Consider the following 21030-nt stretch of genomic DNA (forward strand, 5'->3'; position numbering starts at 1 on the left):
TTGATTTCTAAAATAACAGTTCGTTGTTGCTTTTTCAAACCGTTGAATCTCCATTTCAAATATGTACGATAACATGCCGTAGAACTGCATGTGTGTGCGAGCGAAACCGCTGGACGCCTGCTCTTCGTCCACAGTTAAAATAATTTTGCAGTCGTGTGACCATTCATTAAATGCATCAGATTTAATGGTCAGATATGATTTAGGGACTTAAGCACAATTTGAATGCCTCACAAGCGTTATCACTAATAGTATGTTTACTGGAGTAAATAGATATACATCATGCATAGCCTACATATCGTGGACTAATATTCTAATGATCAGAAGAACTGAATTTTCTAAGATAGCTTAAAAAGCAAACGTAGCAAAAATCAATTGAAATAACATAAACTGGCATAATGTAATAATACCTGGTTTTGCTGGTCACATGATAACAGGTCTAGGAGCACCATACATCTCTCATCTCAGAGTCTGATGTTACGTTTATATTACTGTTTTGTCTGCACATTTACCTACTGTTTGATATGACTGCGTTCTCACCAATACATGGAATAATAATAATATGGAGATAACAGGGTTTTTCTCATTTTTCACAGCAGAAATAATGGGCTCCATGAAAAGTTGCTGTGGTGAGTGGTCACATCTACAAAACACTCCTGGAACATCTGAACAAACCCGATCAAATCACATATATATTAATGTCCTGCAGAGTTCTTTCATCTTAGACTTTGACTCTGTTTTTTAATGGACTAGTGTCATTTGAATATGGAACTTAACACGTAAGAATAATATGGAGATAACAGGGTCTTTCTCATTTTCACTGCAGAAATAAAGGGCTGTGGTGAGTGGTCACATCCAGGGGTGGACTTGCATACATTACTACCGGGGATTGCTCTGGTGGGCCGATGGGTTAGCGGGCCGCTGGGCAGCCGTTATGCAGCGGGGATCAGAAAAAAAACCAACTTGTCCCAGAAAATCCGGGCCAGACTACGAAAACATACAGCAGCTGTGACACTTAATAATACAAGTAGTCACAAACTGGAAAAGCCTTGTCCATACTAATGCCACATTAATGATATCTCCCTGTTTGTATCCCACGAGTGACAAGTCAAGAGAGAGACGCCAGTTGCACACTGACACTGCTGAGGGTCTAACTCATCATGTGATCACTCCGCGACACAGTTGACGCTACTGAAACATGAAAAAATAAGTCCACATTGCCGTAAAGATGGAGCAGTCTAAGTCAGGGTCTAAACAAACTACGAAACGTAAAGGTGGCACTGAGAAGCTGAGAGAGGAAAAAAAGAAAAGCTGCAGAGGTTACTCACTGAGTCAACAATGTAGGTTTCAGTAGCTTTCCAGTTGTTTTCCCCTGTATTTTGTCAGGCTCAAGTTGTTAGGTATGTTAGTTATTTTGTTATGCCACTATGTGGTTTTGTAATCATATTGTTGCTGGAAGTAATATAGTAATACATGGGTTAAAGTTCTCCGTCACTACGACGGATTTCCGTCATTTGATTTTTTTGGGGAAAAAAATCCGTCAAATCATAATAAACCACACGCGCGTGCGTGCTATCTTTTGTGGCCGAAATATGATTCTCACTGGCGCTCATCAGCGCTGGATGGATGACGGCGGTGTCATTTGATTGACTTGTCATTCCGCCTTCAGATTTACGGACATTATGTAGAAAAGTGACCTCCCTCCTGCCTGACGTGACCGTAGCGCGCGACTCTGTACACCTCGTGCAAACTTGCGCGAACGGCGGAGGCTAGTTGACGCGTCACATTCGTTTTGCAGTCTTGTCCGAAACGATATGTGGTAGTATAAAGAAACACCGCTCAAAAACAGGAGAATTTTAATGTTGCTATGTGTTCCAGGTTTGAAAAGTGCTGGAATTTAGGCTAAAGTACTTTAAAATGTTGAAATTGTAACTACTTCGTTTCACAACAAATATCTGTCTGACTGAACAGTTTTCTTGCATTACGTTAACAAATACGAGCCTCTTGTAATTCCAGGAAACATGAGAGAACGTGAAGACATTAAGATTGGGTGTTTTGAAAATAAACAACCATTAAAAAATGTGATAAAAAGCGAATTATTTCGAATCATTTCGAGTATATGTATAAATATTTAACTTAATTAAATGTAACATTGAAAACGTGTTGAAATGGACCTTGAAAGTGACGTGCAAGTGCTTTAATTCCACCTTATAAAGGTGTATGAACCCTGCAAACATGACTTTGTTCATTGTGCTGAGGCGCGGCGCGTGCGAAGTTACAAAATTCGAGAGGAGCACGACCTTGCGAATCACCAGCACGCGAGGCTCTCGCGCACGGGTGGAGCCACCGCGATTACGTCATTTTCGGCGCACGCGCCGCCCGCGCCCGCACGCGCCGCGTCAAATATAATGGCTTAAACCAGGCTTAACATGGATGGTTTTGTTCTGTTTGTATTTAAAAGCTCTATCCAGTGTAATTTTTTTTGTAACATACCTACTTAAAGCAGGTAATCTTACGGCTTATGTTTTTGTGAATAGTGAATTTGATAAAAACAAGAGAGCTTCATACCTTTTAAAACTCACCAGGATTCACTAAATTTGACTTGATCTTTAAATAGTTTTCTGAAGAGGACCCCCAGATTTATGTACATTTATTGCTCAGGTGTTGCATTTTGTCGCTTCATAGATTCTCTCTTCTCTCCTTACACAGGCTGTTTAGATAAATATACTTTATAAATGTGTTTATTGTGTAGAATTAGGCAAAAGAGGTCGTGTCCCAACTACACCACATTTTCAGTAATTGCTAGCATTGTCTTTTGCCAGGAAAAATTTTCAGTCAAATGAAAATTTCTTGCTTTAACCCATGTAGTAATATTGTCCATATGACAATAAAAACTGTCATATACACTACGTGTCATGTATAGATTCATAGCCAGTATATACACACACGCACACACACACATTAGTGAGCCAGTCTGTTGAGATATAGTGGGCCAGTCTGTCAGGAACTCCCGGGCTACTTTTTCTCCCCAGTCCGTCCCTGGTCACATGTACGAAACATTCCTTGAACACCCGAACCAACCCGATCAAACAAACCACACCCACCTTGTTTATCATGAATATCCTCCATATATATATTTCTATCCTCCAATATGTGATATGCTCATCTGCCCGTCTTCTACACTATGAAGAAAGGCCTAATTTATGGTCACTTACCTGCACCTTTTACCCCATGTTTGTGTGTAGTTTATATGTATCACGCTAATGCCAGATTCACGGATTGTAAAAATCAATTGTCCAAAGGCAGCAGTCTGTTTATGCGTTTTTTTCTTTTAGGGAAATCAAAGGTTGGTGTAAGCATGAAGGATGAAGGTGCTACACCAGTATCAGCAGAAGGAGGTTCCAGATACGTTAGAAACACACTGGACCATGCTGGCTCTGAACAGAAAGTAGAAGACAAAAAACGGATGAATAAAAACACAAGAAAAGTATCAGGTGAAAGAATGGAAAGAGACATGACAGGTGAGAGGAAACGTACACAGGTGGAAGTGACTGACACACTGGAGGAAGACAACTGTGATGCTCCAGCAAGTGAAGTAGTAATGAAAACATTAGCATTAAAATAATAAAAAAAATCTTTATTTGTATAGCACCTCTCATACATACATGCAAATCAAAGTGCTTTACAGACAATTTGTAGACAATTTATAAAATTAAAATGAAATAGGTGGAAAATGTAAATGATAAATTAAAGTAATTATTAAAATGAATATGTAATTATTAAAACGAATATGTAATTTAGAGGGGAAAAAATCTACCTGTCAGAGAGTCAAAAGTGCTAAACGATCAGTAGTTCACCTAGAAAGGACCAGGTGGAGAGCCCTTAATTTGTTAGGCTTTGAAATCGTCTCTAGATGATCCCTCCGCGACACGTTTGACACTACTGAAATGTGAAAAAATAAGTCTGCATTGCCGTAAAGATGGAACAGTCCAAGTCAGGGTCTAAACAAACTGCTAAACGTAAAGGTGGCACTGAAAAGCTGAGAGAGAGAAAAAAGAAAAGCTGCAGAGGTTACTCACTGAGTCAACAATGTAGGTTTCAGTAGCTTTCCAGTTGTTTTCCCCTGTATTTTGTCAGGGTCAAGTTGTTAGGTTTGTTAGTTATTTTGTTATGCCACTATGTGGTTTTGTAAACATATTATTGCTGGAAGTAATATAGTAATATTGTCCATATGACAATAAAAGCTGTCATATACACTACGTGTCATGTATAGATTCATAGCCAGTATATATACACACACACACACACATTAGTGAGCCAGTCTGTCGAGATATAGTGGGCCAGTCTGTCAGGAACTTTTTCTCCCCAGTCCGTCCCTGGTCACATCTACGAAAAAGTGTCAAAAGTCAAAAGTGCTACACGATCAGTAGCTCACCTAGAAAGGACCAGGTGGAGAGCCCTTAAATTGTTAGGCTTTGAAAACGTCTCTAGACGTAGCTCGTAGCCATCAGGGTTCACAAATAGTTGCTGTATAAATGTGTGTAGTCCTCAGTGTTCTGTAGCTGAAATGTAATCTAATCATGATTAAATAAAACCATTTAATAAGATAAAATGATAAAATAATGGAAATCCCCTAAGGAAACGCAGATCTAAACATGGAGGATTTGAGGCTTTTCTTGAAGGTGTACAGGGATGCTCTAAACTCCTCAGGTAAGGAGTTCCAGAGTACAGGGCCATAGTGGCTAATGTGGCAGGGAGGGAAGTGTGAAAAAAAAAGGAATAATTTTCCAGTGGTCACTTAATATTTCCAGAGCTGTAAGAAGTCTGTCCCTTTTTCTGCCTTGACAGAGATCATGTTCCCTGTGCTTTTTCATCTTTTCATATTTTTTTGTTTTTTACACTTCTGGGGTGTTTCCCCAAACGTTCTTAGCGCTAAGTACTTCATAACCTCGTTCTAACGTACGAGGTTAAGAAGTACTTAGTGCTAAGAACATTTTGGGAAACTCACTCCTGTTCAGTACACCTCAGTGGTCCTGTATGACATGTATAAAGTTTATATACAGTATGTAGGTTTATGTGCATTATGTTCTGTTCCTACATGTTACACCCACAGTTATGAAGTGAAGCCTGCAGCAGATTCTCTTATTTGGTTTTAGACTCCAGATGGTCATTGAGCCCCCGTCCCCAACAGAGGGTCAAAAACGTCTCTATCATAAGTGGACAAACACTTGGTGCTCATGAACGTTTTCTGCAAATGCTCCACAAACAAATACCAGACCTGCAGGAGGTGTCTACAGTGGAGGAGTGTGATGTTATTCTGCTGTTCTGCCCCATTGTGTCTCGAGCTGGAACTGACATTGAAGCAGCACTGAAGCTCATTACTGAAGCAGGTAACTCTTAGCCTCTTCACTGTGATAAGATATAGGGCACATACTGCTCCATCATGTTTGACAAGATAAAGTCATAAAATAAAGATAAAGCTGACAAGATAAGGCTTGCTCTCTGTCCACAGACTCCAAGCCTGCTGTTCTAGTGGTGCTCCATTACACATTTGACCCAGACTGCACTGTACCAGACAGCAGCAGATCTGTAACCAGGGAGAACACGACCACAGTGGACTGTCTGTTTCATGAGGATCAGGGTCTGCTGCAGTGCAGAAAGAACAATGAAGCTATGAGGAGAGTTGTGGAATACATTAAAAGGGTATGACAGAAATATATATTTTTTAATACATATTCCCTCTTTAGTTAATTCTATACAGAAATGCTGTATATTTTGTATAATAATGTACAGTATTAATGGGAATATCAAATGTTTTGCTTGTTTCAGAATCCAGCGGCTGGTCCATCAATTCAAGCAAAGATAAAAAGTAAAGCGAAGAGAAATGACAAAAAACGAAAGAATGAAGTAGGGACAGCTGAAGGTATGTCTGCTAAGAGGACACATGCAGTAGAACTGTTAGGGCTGGCTCCAGGGTCGCTCCACCTGAGGCCACTTGGGGGAGCCCACGAGTCAGCTTCCGCAATCAGAGGTGATGCGCTGCAGCTGTCTGTTCCCTTACTTCAGTTGCGGCTTGTTATTGCCGAGTTGTTTGTAGCCTTGCTATGAGTACGCAGCCAGTTTCTCTGTCTCTGAATTGGTCAAGTTTCTAAGTTTGTTAGTTATTTTGTTATGCCACTATGTGGCTTTGTAATCATATTATTGATGGAAGTAATATAGTAATATTGTCCATATGACAATAAAAGCTGTCATATACACTATGTGTCATGTATAGATTCATAGCCAGTATATATACACACACACACACACACACACACACACACACACACACACACACACACACACACACACACACACACACATTAGTGAGCCAGTCTGTAGGGATATTGTGGGCCAGTCTGTCAGGAACTCCCGGGCCACTTTTTCTCCCCAGTCCGTCCCTGGTCACATCTACAAAACATTCCTTGAACACCCGAACCAACCCGATCAAACAAACCACACCCACCTTGTTCATCATGAATATCCTCCACTCTGATATGCTCATCTGCCCGTCTTCTACACTATGAAGAAAGGCCTAATTCATGGTCACTTACCTGCACCTTTTACCCCATGTTTGTGTGTAGTTTATATGTATCACGCTAATGCCAGATTCACGGATTGTAAAAATCAATTGTCCAAAGGCAGCAGTCTGTTTATGCGTTTTTTTTCTATTAGGGAAATCAAAGGTTGGTGTAAGCATGAAGGATGAAGGTGCTACACCAGTATCAGCAGAAGGAGGTTCCAGATACGTTAGAAACACACTGGACCATGCTGGCTCTGAACAGAAAGTAGAAGACAAAAAACGGATGAATAAAAACACAAGAAAAGTATCAGGTGAAAGAATGGAAAGAGACATGACAGGTGAGAGGAAACGTACACAGGTGGAAGTGACTGACACACTGGAGGAAGACAACTGTGATGCTCCAGCAAGTGAAGTAGTAATGAAAACATTAGCATTAAAATAATAAAAAAAATCTTTATTTGTATAGCTCCTCTCATACATACATGCAAATCAAAGTGCTTTACAGACAATTTGTAGACAATTTATAAAATTAAAATGAAATAGGTGGAAAATGTAAATGATAAATTAAAGTAATTATTAAAATGAATATGTAATTATTAAAACGAATATGTAATTTAGAGGGGAAAAAATCTACCTGTCAGAGAGTCAAAAGTGCTAAACGATCAGTAGTTCACCTAGAAAGGACCAGGTGGAGAGCCCTTAATTTGTTAGGCTTTGAAATCGTCTCTAGATGATCCCTCCGTGACACGGTTGACACTACTGAAATGTGAAAAAATAAGTCAGCATTGCCGTAAAGATAGAACAGTCCAAGTCAGGGTCTAAACAAACTGCTAAACGTAAAGGTGGCACTGAAAACCTGAGAGAGAGAAAAAAGAAAAGCTGCAGAGGTTACTCACTGAGTCAACAATGTAGGTTTCAGTAGCTTTCCAGTTGTTTTCCCCTGTATTTTGTCAGGGTCAAGTTGTTAGGTTTGTTAGTTATTTTGTTATGCCACTATGTGGTTTTGTAATCATATTATTGCTGGAAGTAATATAGTAATATTGTCCATATGACAATAAAACTGTCATATACACTACGTGTCATGTATAGATTCATAGCCAGTATATATATACACACACACACACACACATTAGTGAGCCAGTCTGTCGAGATATAGTGGGCCAGTCTGTCAGGAACTTTTTCTCCCCAGTCCGTCCCTGGTCACGTCTACGAAAAAGTGTCAAAAGTCAAAAGTGCTACACGATCAGTAGCTCACCTAGAAAGGACCAGGTGGAGAGCCCTTAAATTGTTAGGCTTTGAAAACATCTCTAGACGTAGCTCGTAGCCATCAGGGTTCACAAATAGTTGCTGTATAAATGTGTGTAGTCCTCAGTGTTCTGTAGCTGAAATGTAATCTAATCATGATTAAATAAAATCATTTAATAAGATAAAATGATAAAATAATGGAAATCCCCTAAGGAAACGCAGATCTAAACATGGAGGATTTGAGGCTTTTCTTGAAGGTGTACAGGGATGCTCTGAGCTCCTCAGGTAAGGAGTTCCAGAGTACAGGGCCATAGTGGCTAATGTGGCAGGGAGGGAAGTGTGGAAAAAAAAAGAATAATTTTGCAGTGGTCACTTTATATTTCCAGAGCTGTAAGAAGTCTGTCCCTTTTTCTGCCATGACAGAGATCATGTTCCCTGTGCTTTTTCATCTTTTCATATTTTTTTGTTTTTTACACTTCTGGGGTGTTTCCCCAAACGTTCTTAGCGCTAAGTACTTCATAACCTCGTTCTAACGTACGAGGTTAAGAAGTACTTAGTGCTAAGAACATTTTGGGAAACTCACTCCTGTTCAGTACACCTCAGTGGTCCTGTATGAAATGTATAAAGTTTATATACAGTATGTAGGTTTATGTGCATTATGTTCTGTTCCTACATGTTACACCCACAGTTATGAAGTGAAGCCTGCAGCAGATTCTCTTATTTGGTTTTAGACTCCAGATGGTCATTGAGCCCCCGTCCCCAACAGAGGGTCAAAAAAGTCTCTATCATAAGTGGACAAACACTTGGTGCTCATGAACGTTTTCTGCAAATGCTCCACAAACAAATACCAGACCTGCAGGAGGTGTCTACAGTGGACAAGTGTGATGTTATTCTGCTGTTCTGCCCCATTGTGTCTCGAGCTGGAACTGACATTGAAGCAGCACTGAAGCTCATTACTGAAGCAGGTAACTCTGAGCCTCTTCACTGTGATAAGATATAGGGCACATACTGCTCCATCATGTTTGACAAGATAAAGTCATAAAATAAAGATAAAGCTGACAAGATAAGGCTTGCTCTCTGTCCACAGACTCCAAGCCTGCTGTTCTAGTGGTGCTCCATCACACATTTGACCCATACTGCACTGTACCAGACAGCAGCAGATCTGTAACCAGGGAGAACACGACCACAGTGGACTGTCTGTTTCATGAGGATCAGGGTCTGCTGCAGTGCAGAAAGAACAATGAAGCTATGAGGAGAGTTGTGGAATACATTAAAAGGGTATGACAGAAATATATATTTAATAATACATATTCCCTCTTTAGTTAATTCTATACAGAAATGCTGTATATTTTGTATAATAATGTACAGTATTAATGGAAATATCAAATGTTTTGCTTGTTTCAGAATCCAGCGGCTGGTCCATCAATTCAAGCAAAGATAAAAAGTAAAGCGAAGAGAAATGACAAAAAACGAAAGAATGAAGTAGGGACAGCTGAAGGTATGTCTGCTAAGAGGACACATGCAGTAGAACTGTTAGGACTGGCTCCAGGATCGCTCCACCCGAGGCCACTTGGGGGAGCCCACGAGTCAGCTTCCGTAATCAGAGGTGATGCGCTGCAGCTGTCTGTTCCCTTACTTCAGTTGCGGCTTGTTATTGCCGAGTTGTTTGTAGCCTTGCTATGAGTACGCAGCCAGTTTCTCTGTCTCTGAATTGGTTAAGTTTCTAAGTTTGTTAGTTATTTTGTTATGCCACTATGTGGCTTTGTAATCATATTATTGATGGAAGTAATATAGTAATATTGTCCATATGACAATAAAAGCTGTCATATACACTATGTGTCATGTATAGATTCATAGCCAGTATATATATACACACACACACACACACACACACACACACACACACACACACACATTAGTGAGCCAGTCTGTAGGGATATTGTGGGCCAGTCTGTCAGGAACTCCCGGGCTACTTTTTCTCCCCAGTCCGTCCCTGGTCACATCTACAAAACATTCCTTGAACACCCGAACCAACCCGATCAAACAAACCACACCCACCTTGTTCATCATGAATATCCTCCACTCTGATATGCTCATCTGCCCATCTTCTACACTATGAAGAAAGGCCTAATTCATGGTCACTTACCTGCACCTTTTACCCCATGTTTGTGTGTAGTTTATATGTATCACGCTAATGCCAGATTCACGGATTGTAAAAATCAATTGTCCAAAGGCAGCAGTCTGTTTATGCGTTTTTTTCTTTTAGGGAAATCAAAGGTTGGTGTAAGCATGAAGGATGAAGGTGCTACACCAGTATCAGCAGAAGGAGGTTCCAGATACGTTAGAAACACACTGGACCATGCTGGCTCTGAACAGAAAGTAGAAGACAAAAAACGGATGAATAAAAACACAAGAAAAGTATCAGGTGAAAGAATGGAAAGAGACATGACAGGTGAGAGGAAACGTACACAGGTGGAAGTGACTGACACACTGGAGGAAGACAACTGTGATGCTCCAGCAAGTGAAGTAGTAATGAAAACATTAGCATTAAAATAATAAAAAAATATCTTTATTTGTATAGCACCTCTCATACATACATGCAAATCAAAGTGCTTTACAGACAATTTGTAGACAATTTATACAATTAAAATGAAATAGGTGGAAAATGTAAATGATAAATTAAAGTAATTATTAAAATGAATATGTAATTATTAAAACGAATATGTAATTTAGACGGGAAAAAATCTACCTGTCAGAGAGTCAAAAGTGCTAAACGATCAGTAGTTCACCTAGAAAGGACCAGGTGGAGAGCCCTTAATTTGTTAGGCTTTGAAATCGTCTCTAGATGATCCCTCCGTGACACGGTTGACACTACTGAAATGTGAAAAAATAAGTCAGCATTGCCGTAAAGATAGAACAGTCCAAGTCAGGGTCTAAACAAACTGCTAAACGTAAAGGTGGCACTGAAAAGCTGAGAGAGAGAAAAAAGAAAAGCTGCAGAGGTTACTCACTGAGTCAACAATGTAGGTTTCTATATCTTTCCAGTTGTTTTCCCCAGTATTTTGTCAGGGTAAAGTTGTTAGGTTTGTTAGTTATTTTGTTATGCCACTATGTGGTTTTGTAATCATATTATTGCTGGAAGTAATATAGTAATATTGTCCATATGACAATAAAACTGTCATATACACTATGTGTCATGTATAGATTCATAGCCAGTATATATACACACACACACACACACACACACATTAGTGAGCTAGTCTGTCGAGATATAGTGGGCCAGTCTGTCAGGAACTTTTTCTCCCCAGTCCGTCCCTGGTCACGTCTACGAAAAAGTGTCAAAAGTGAAAAGTGCTACACGATCAGTAGCTCACCTAGAAAGGACCAGGTGGAGAGCCCTTAAAGGTGTACAGGGATGCTCTGAGCTCCTCTGGTAAGGAGTTCCAGAGTACAGGGCCATAGTGGCTAATGTGGCAGGGAGGGAAGTGTGGAAAAAAAAAGAATAATTTTGCAGTGGTCACTTTATATTTCCAGAGCTGTAAGAAGTCTGTCCCTTTTTCTGCCATGACAGAGATCATGTTCCCTGTGCTTTTTCATCTTTTCATATTTTTTTGTTTTTTACACTTCTGGGGTGTTTCCCCAAACGTTCTTAGCGCTAAGTACTTCATAACCTCGTTCTAACGTACGAGGTTAAGAAGTACTTAGTGCTAAGAACATTTTGGGAAACTCACTCCTGTTCAGTACACCTCAGTGGTCCTGTATGAAATGTATAAAGTTTATATACAGTATGTAGGTTTATGTGCATTATGTTCTGTTCCTACATGTTACACCCACAGTTATGAAGTGAAGCCTGCAGCAGATTCTCTTATTTGGTTTTAGACTCCAGATGGTCATTGAGCCCCCGTCCCCAACAGAGGGTCAAAAAAGTCTCTATCATAAGTGGACAAACACTTGGTGCTCATGAACGTTTTCTGCAAATGCTCCACAAACAAATACCAGACCTGCAGGAGGTGTCTACAGTGGAGGAGTGTGATGTTATTTTACTGTTCTGCCCCATTGTGTCTCGAGCTGGAACTGACATTGAAGCAGCACTGAAGCTCATTACTGAAGCAGGTAACTCTGAGCCTCTTCACTGTGATAAGATATAGGGCACATACTGCTCCATCATGTTTGACAAGATAAAGTCATAAAATAAAGATAAAGCTGACAAGATAAGGCTTGCTCTCTGTCCACAGACTCCAAGCCTGCTGTTCTAGTGGTGCTCCATCACACATTTGACCCATACTGCACTGTACCAGACAGCAGCAGATCTGTAACCAGGGAGAACACGACCACAGTGGACTGTCTGTTTCATGAGGATCAGGGTCTGCTGCAGTGCAGAAAGAACAATGAAGCTATGAGGAGAGTTGTGGAATACATTAAAAGGGTATGACAGAAATATATATTTAATAATACATATTCCCTCTTTAGTTAATTCTATACAGAAATGCTGTATATTTTGTACAGTATTAATGGGAATATCAAATGTTTTGCTTGTTTCAGAATCCAGCGGCTGGTCCATCAATTCAAGCAAAGATAAAAAGTAAAGCGAAGAGAAATGACAAAAAACGAAAGAATGAAGTAGGGACAGCTGAAGGTATGTCTGCTAAGAGGACACATGCAGTAGAACTGTTAGGGCTGGCTCCAGGGTCGCTCCACCTGAGGCCACTTGGGGGAGCCCACGAGTCAGCTTCCGTAATCAGAGGTGATGCGCTGCAGCTGTCTGTTCCCTTACTTCAGTTGCGGCTAGTTATTGCCGAGTTGTTTGTAGCCTTGCTATGAGTACGCAGCCAGTTTCTCTGTCTCTGAATTGGTATCATGTGGCATCCAACTGTACTTCTCAAGTCACCTGTTTCTCCGTTGGGAGAAGTTTTGCTGTCCTACTATTTCGAGTGGTTTCACTCCTGCGTCTTCTTGGCATCCTGAATTTTTCCGTTGTTGTCATGTTTTGGTTGCGTTGGTAATGGTTTTTCTGTTACTTACCACGACAGTCGGTTAGCCAGCTACTTCCCCTGGCATCTTTTGTTTGGTTGAAGTTGAAGTTGTTATTCGCATTGAGTTTTCCGCAAGTTTTTTTGTTCTTCATGAATTTTTCCCTGCACGTTGTTTACTTCGCCATTTTATTTTCGCTCTTTTCTCACAGTCATTTTGACGGAGGTCTTGGTTGTTTGTTTTGCGTAGTTAAGCTCTTGGGTTTGCATATTTAAAATAAAAACCACAAGAACGTGAACAATCCACTAGAGAAAGACAACTGCCATGTACCAGCAGTGATGTCAGTACTCTAATCTTCCCACTTTTTTCGGTAACGAGTAATATAACGCGCTACTACTTCCAGTCCAGTAATCAGATTAAAGTTATTTATCCAAGTAACTGTAGGTTACTATTTTTATTTTCCCTAGTAAAAATATATATTTTTGCTTTGTTCTTGGCTCAGTTCTACTTTTGCGTCTGACCGTAGCGCTCGACTCCGCACGCTGCGCGTGACCCTGTGAGAGCGCGAGCACGTTTTACAAGTCATTTTTTGCAGTGTCCTACCGTAACGATATGTGGTAGTATAAAGAAATTCCCCTCAAAAACAGGGGAAGGAACATTTACCTGAAGAATTTTGATGTTGCTTTGTGTTCCACGTTTGAAAAGTGCTGGAATTTTGGCTAACGTAGCCTACTTTAAAATGCTTGAAATTGTAATGGTATTTCGTTTCACAAGCTGTCTGACTGAATAGTTCGCTTGTATTATGTTTACAAATAAATTTACAAAATACCGCGCAGCTACACAAACGTAATGTCAGGAGATACTGTAGCGACTACTACTGCTCACTGTGAATTCCCTAACGGACAGACACTTGGTCACTCAAGGTGTCTTAGACCTTTAAGTGACACTGGGGGTGGCGGCGCCTGCGCGTGCCAGAGTTGCGTTATCAATAAAGTTTCCCTCCTTGGGATTTTTGGATTAAGCAGTTTCTGCCTCAGTTACCGAACCTGCTTCAATACCTTGTAACTGTTAAAATGCACTTCCAATAAAGTGAAAAATTGGAAAAATTAATTTTGCTGCTGAATGTAACTACTAAAGTAACTTGTAATCTAACGTAGTTACTTTTAAAATCAAGTAATCAGTAACGTAACTAAATTACTTTTAAAAGGAGTAATCAGTAGTCAGTAATCGGATTACTTTTTCAAGGTAACTAAGCCATCACTGTGTACCAGATATTCAGGTGCTGAGCTTCTGTTGATGTATCTTTTGAGTTTAAACACAGCCAAGTCTGTTCTTCCTAATGGGCTAGTGATTAGGTGATCACCTGAACCACACCAGGTTTACTGAGTAGTGTTGAAATGACAGAGGTACACAGAATGCCAAGATTCATCAAAGCTGACATGGAAAGAATCAGGGTTATTTTACCAAATTCTGATTTCTCAACTCCAAGTTAAAGCATTAGTATTGTGGCGTTTAATAATGTGGTGTTTTCTTTGTAACACTGAAGGTTCAAAACACCACATCTTTTTATGTTCACCAGTTGTCATTTTCTGAAAATAAAATATTGCTTTAAATTACTACTTTTTTTGGAATTTGTGAGAAATCTCTGCTGTAGAGGTATAACGGTTTTGTGAATTATGTACTGTTTCTAGGTCATACAATCAGTTAAGGGAAGCCTGCAATAAATTATTTTATTGAATTTTAGATTCCAGAAGGAAATTCAGAAAACAGATTAAGTTATTCTGCATCATAAGTGGAAAAACACTTGGTTCTCATGACTACTTATTACAATAACTCTACAAACAAATTCCAAACCTGCAGGAGGTGTCTACAGTGGAGGAGTGTGATGTCATTCTGCTGTTCTGCCCCATTGTGTCTCGGGCTGGAACTGACATTGAAGCAGCACTGAAGCTCATTACTGAAGCAGGTAACTCTGAGCCTCTTCACTCTTAACTTTGAGCCTCTTCGTTGTGAAGATATTGGGCACACACTGCTCCATCATGTTTGACTAGATAAATTCCTGCTCACAAAAACAAGTCTTTCTCTCTGTCCACAGACTCCAAGCCTGCTGTTCTAGTGGTGCTCCATCACACATTTGACCCATACTACACTGTACCAGACAGCAGCAGATCTGTAACCAGGGAGAACACGACCACAGTGGACTGTCTATTCCATGAGGACCAGGGCCTGCTGCAGTGTAGAGAGAACAATGAAGCTGTGAACAGAGTTGTGGAATACATTAAAAGAGTATGATGAAAAACATTTTCAATAAGCATTGAACTTTAGTTCATTCTACACAGAAATGCTTGTGGAAGTGTGTGTTGTGTATAATGTACACTATTAGATGGAATATCAAATTATTGCTTGTTTCAGAGTTCAGGAGCAGACCTGAACTGCAGATGTAGTACACTTCCACATACCATCTCACACCCTGCTCCACTATGATGATGCTGATGTGTTTATGAAACCATTAAAACAATTACTGACAAACTGGTGTTCTACAGATTTTATGGTGTAGTCTAAATGTTAGTTCATGCTTGTAGTAATGAGCTAATAGTTAAATAATAATGTTCCTAAATCTTAACGTCTACACTGAATGTTTCAAAACACATTGTAACTTCTAATCAGATCCAGCAAGACAAACAGTTAAATTAATCATTTTCCAGAATGTTTTATTGTACAGTAAATGCATAAAAATGTAAACTGGTCTCTGGCACTGGTATATGTGCAACCTTTCACATCAATAGTGTTGAGAAAATAGGTTTTTGCTTAGCAATAACATTAGCAAAAGTATATTTTGCTCATCACTAAATTTACATTAAAATTAGATATATAATTGTTAATTAAATAAATAAGTGCTGCTATAAAGCAGAGGTCACTAACAGGCGGACCGTGGTCTGGATCCGGACCCGAACGCAGTCCCGTCTGGACCCAATCTCATTCCTGATTAACCGGATACGGACCCAAATACCATCCCATCCGGACCCAGAATAAATTATTACAAATATTTTTTTACTTTGACGGGAGAATTAATTTTAAATAAAATTAATTTTATTTCAGGGCTATTGAAAATAAACATTCGCCACCCTCCCTTCCTCAACAACGTCCGTTCGCCACACCCCCAAGCCCCCCAGACCACAGGTCAGAGCTATCTGCCAAATTTGGCCCGCAGAAAAATAAAGTTGATTAACCCTGCTATAAAGTATTAAAGTTTATTCATAATCTTAGAAGGGCCTCACAAGGGGCCACATAGCATATTGTTGCAACAAAGAACAGTTTGGAGTGAAGTGTCTGTAGAATATGTTCTATACTGATAAGCTCCACAGAAGGTGACTTGCACCAACTGCCTGTAAGGACACCCTATTAGGTGAGAAGGCTGCAGGCCGGAGCCCTGGTGGGCGTGGGTAAGGGGCGGAGCATGTGTCAATCATTTTCGACTGCAGCCAATCAGATACTAGACTTTCATTGTCAATCAACCTGATGTCTATGTGTGCACGCCACTGATGACCATGCAAAAGTACTGAAGGGGTGGAGGAGTAGTATATAAACTGCTTGTTACCAGTAAACTTTGGATCTCTCTGATGTAAATGTTAGAATGTGTGAGATCCCCGAGATATATCTCTGTTTTAATAAAGGCCTTTTTGGTATTGCTATAATTTTGGTATGTTGTTCCTGCTATCTCTTTCCCATCAAACGAACGCGCTGGGCTAAAGTGGTTGATAGATGTTATAGCCCTAACAATTGTTAAATAATTAAAGAATTAATAAAATGGAGGATAACCACAATTGGTATGAAATCAGGCACAATGTCTAATCTTGTTAAAGAGTGAATGAAAGAGCAGAGGTGAAGGGTGTGGAGGAGACTGACACTTTAACTAGCAGAGGGACTGTGGTAAATAAGAGCAGATAAGCTCAGTTATCTTAGATCAAAGTTCCTCACACTCAGAGATGGACTATAGACTGGGACAGTGGATCATGTACACATCAATATAGGGAAAGATTTTTTGACAAACTGTTTCCTAATTCATTCTCTTGTGATGGTTGAGCTGTATTGTGAGTACAGTCGATCATGCTGATGAAATTTGGCAAGCTGATCATTATTGATATATAATTGTGACAGGCATGGAGTGCAAATAAAAAAGGAAGCGATCACGCCAGTCTCAGGAAAAACAGGGGATTTAATGGATAAAGTGCACAAACTCAAAATCTGTTATACTAATCCAAATGAAGAATTCAATAACCAGCAGTCAACTGTTACAAAGACAGGATACACACACACACACACACACACACATATATATATATATATATATATATATATATATATATATATATATATATATATATATATATATATATATATATATATTAGTGCTGTCAATTCCAGGTGCCGCGATTAAAAGTCCTCACCAGGATTTTGCTCAAGCTTGCTAGATTTTCTAATTAGCAATCCAGGTAAAATTAGTGGAATCAACAAAATCCAGGAAGCCAGAGCAAAATCCTGGTGAGGACTTTCAATCACGGCACCTGGAATTGACAGCACTAATATATATATATATATATATATATATATATATATATATATATATATATATATATATATATATATATATATATATATATATATATAGACTGACAAAAGACCGTTAGGCAGGTAGTGCAGGTAGCCATGGTGACTAGTTTTATGGAGGACCACTGGTGGCCAAAGGGGAGATTACTAACAGTTATTTGAGTATCAGGACCTGATGCAGTATAGAAAAAAATGAAGCTGAGAACATAGTTGTGAAATGCATTAAAATGGTCTGATATAAATAAATATGAAATAAATGCCTTGAATTTGACACAGAAATGTATGTGAATGTGTTTTATCCTGTATATTGATGTACAGTGTTAACTGGACTATTCAACTGCTGTAGTCTGTGTCATATAAAACCCCAACAGAAAGAGAAAGCACATTAACCTTGTGTCTCCTGACAAGAAGACAAACGGAGGTGAGTAGATACTTCAGACAGAAATGTGTTAATCTATGCAAACACAACGTGATCACAGCCTAAATTATCCTAATCTCAGTTTTATCTAATGGCTACACTTAGTGTCAATCACAGGTTTATCATCTGTACCCTTGGTGTGGGCTACTGGGACTATTTCAGAGAAGTGTACTAGACTCTGTTTAATTTAAATGGATATATGGAATATCAGAATATCAATACATGATTAATTTATTACATGATTACATTATTACATGATTATAATATAATAATGTAATCATAATAAACCATAATAAACCATGTTCTTAGGTTTGTTAATACTAAAGCTGTGTGTGTATGTTGGTGGTCCAGTGGAGTTTCAGTGGTAGACTGTGATGTGAAATTACATGATGTGGTTTTGAGTGATTATGATTTTGCTAATTTCTAAAAGACTTGTTCACTGTTGCTTTGTCAATTCACTGAATCCTCGATTAAGACCTTCCTGGTGACATGCTGTAGAACCCTGTCTAAAAAACCCAGTTGGTTTTTTTGAGTTTATTACACATGTAATATACCATACATGTGTAATGCAGCAGTCTGTCGAGTAAAGGGTTAATGTCATAAACCCCGGTCTTGCTAGTCACATGATCACAGGTGTAGGAGCACATGTGACTAATATTCCTACTTCTCTCATCTCAGATTCTGATGTTACGTTTATTTACTGTTATGTCTCACTGCACATTTCCCTAATTTTTTGTCATTTGAATATGGAACAATACATGAAATAGTAATAATAATATATAGATAACAGGGTCTTTCTCATTTTTCACTGCAGAAATCATGGGCTGCATATCAAGTTGCTGTGGTAAGTGGTCACATCTACAAAACACTCCTGGAACAACCAGATAAACCTGATCAAACAAACCCCACCCACCTCACTCATCATCTCCTGAATATTAATGTCCTGCAGAATTCTTTCATCTTAGATTTTGATATTACGTTTATCATACAGTAATGTCTCACTGAAGATATTACTCTTTAATAACTGCACACTTCTCCTGTTTTTAAGGGACTAGTGTCATCTGAATATGGAACTTAACATTTAAAAATAATATGTAGATAACAGGGTCTTTCTTATTTTTCACTGCAGAAAAAATGGGCTGTGAATGTTGCTCTGGTGAGTGATCACATCTGCAAAACACTCCTGGAACAACTAATTAAAACTGATCAAACAAACCACACCCACCTCTTTCATCATCTGAATATTAATGTCCTGCAGAATTCTCTCATCTTAGACTTTGATATTACGTTTATCATACAGTAATGTCTCACTGAAGATATTACTCTTTGATAACTGCACACTTCTCCTGTTTTTAAGGGACTAGTGTCAACTGAATATGGAACTTAACATTTAAAAATAATATGTAGATAACAGGGTCTTTCTCATTTTCACTGCAGAAATAATGGATTGTGAATGTTGCTCTGGTGAGTGGTCACATCTACAAAACACTCCTGGAACAACTAAACAAACCTGATTAATTTAACCACACCCACCTCACTCATCATCTCCTGAATATTAATGTCCTGCAGAATTCTCTCATCTTATACTTTGATATTACATTTATCCATACAGTAATGTCTCACTGAAGATATTACTCTTTGATAACTGCATACTTATCCTGTTTTTAAGGGACTAGTGTCATCTGAATATGGAACCTGACATTTAAAAATAATATGTAGATAACAGGGTCTTTCTCATTTTCACTGCAGAAATAATGGACTGTGAATGTTGCTCTGGTGAGTGGTCACATCTACAAAACACTCCTGGAACAACTAAACAAACCTGAATAATTTAAACACACCCACCTCGTTCATCATCTCATGAATATTAATGTACTGCAGAATTCTCTCATCTTAGACTTTGATATTACGTTTATCATACAGTAATGTCTCACTGAAGATATTACTCTTTGATAACTGCACACTTCTCCTGTTTTTAAGGGACTAGTGTCACCTGAATATGGAACTTAACATTTAAAAATAATATGTAGATAACAGGGTCTTTCTCATTTTCACTGCAGAAATAATAGGCTGTGAATGTTGCTCTGGTGAGTGGTCACATCTACAAAACACTCCTGGAACAACTAAACAAACCTGATTAATTTAACCACACCCACCTCGTTCATCATCTCCTGAATATTAATGTCCTGCACATGTATGTTTGTTCTCTGGTTATTTGGAACTGTGTCTGTCTTGGTTCTGTTCTATCTGGATCAGCTCCTCTGTACCGTCACTTGTTATTAAATCCTTAACATTTTGTGTCTGGATCCTAGTTCATCATAATTATATGTATAATAATTATATTCTATTCTGTTCATTATAATGCTAATGATTTTCAACTTTCACCTACAGATGAGTGAATACATTTCAAAAATATCTAATCAAATCAGATATAACCCATGAGTTCTGGTAGCTCTTGTAGGTAGAGAAGGAGGTGTTGATCAGATATATTCAGCAGTGCTGGTACCTTATGAAGGTCAAAGGTTTGAAAGAAAAAGTTTGTAAAACTTTGGATGATGGTAGGCCAGTGTATTTATTTATGCAGAAGAAAGTTTATTCGTTTCATTCATCACAATATAAAATAAAGAGTTTACTATCAGACATACTCCATAAGTTCTGTTAGCTCTTGCAGGTGAAGATGAAGGTGGAGATTTTAATCAGATTTTCTCCATCCGTTTTGGAGCCCTCTTGTTTGGCCTGTCAGGACTTACACAATGCAGTCAAATGCCACATTATTCACAATATCCTCCTAGAGCCGAGAGCGATATATATATTATATATGTACAATATATAATATATAATATAATATATAATAGACAGTATGTATTTAGGGTTTATTGTCTTCTACATCAGCAGATGAAGAATACCAGTATGGAACTCCTGAAGAACGAGAAAAAATGATTGGCCACATCAGGATCAGGCCACAACAGGGTAATGTTAAAATAATGTAACAGCTGGATATTTAGCTTTGTAAATCTTTTTTCATTTCCAAAAGTAAAAGACAAACAATGAACAACAAAACAGCACAGCAGATCAGAGCATGAGAGGTAATAAATAGAAAAAGGTCGAGCTAACTGAAAAAGACAAGATAGCAGAAAGAGAGAATGAGTTAGAGAAAGCTAAAGGAAAGAGAACCTCCAAAATACAATTTCTAGGTGTAAGAAAAGTAATCTTAAACCAATGTCAAACT

At 38.8% G+C, this 21030-nt stretch overlaps 1 protein-coding gene across 1 annotated transcript; it reads left to right on the top strand.

Annotated features, from left to right (window-relative positions):
* Positions 1–597: 597 nt before the first annotated feature.
* On the top strand, positions 598–15067 carry LOC143518353 (uncharacterized). The gene is made up of 15 exons (XM_077010793.1): positions 598–626; positions 824–838; positions 3333–3518; positions 5154–5387; positions 5510–5700; positions 5827–5920; positions 6712–6897; positions 8536–8769; positions 8892–9082; positions 9209–9302; positions 10071–10256; positions 11684–11917; positions 12040–12230; positions 14636–14741; positions 14871–15067. Exons 1-15 carry the CDS (start codon positions 602–604, stop codon positions 15065–15067), a joined length of 2364 nt encoding a protein of 787 aa, XP_076866908.1. The 5' UTR covers positions 598–601.
* The last annotated feature ends 5963 nt before the right edge of the window (positions 15068–21030 follow it).

The sequence above is a fragment of the Brachyhypopomus gauderio genome, chromosome 7 (genome assembly GCF_052324685.1).
Source record: "Brachyhypopomus gauderio isolate BG-103 chromosome 7, BGAUD_0.2, whole genome shotgun sequence".
In the NCBI taxonomy this organism is placed as follows: domain Eukaryota; kingdom Metazoa; phylum Chordata; class Actinopteri; order Gymnotiformes; family Hypopomidae; genus Brachyhypopomus; species Brachyhypopomus gauderio.

What these genes read in the sequence shown, in the direction of transcription:
- LOC143518353 (XM_077010793.1), top strand. Translation starts at nt 602, where the DNA reads ATGGGCTCCATGAAAAGTTGCTGTG. An exon ending in AATGGAAAGAGACATGACAG is followed by an intron (nt 10,257 to 11,683) that starts GTGAGAGGAAAC and finishes ATTTGGTTTTAG; the next exon opens with ACTCCAGATGGTCATTGAGC. An exon ending in GAAGCTCATTACTGAAGCAG is followed by an intron (nt 11,918 to 12,039) that starts GTAACTCTGAGC and finishes CTCTGTCCACAG; the next exon opens with ACTCCAAGCCTGCTGTTCTA.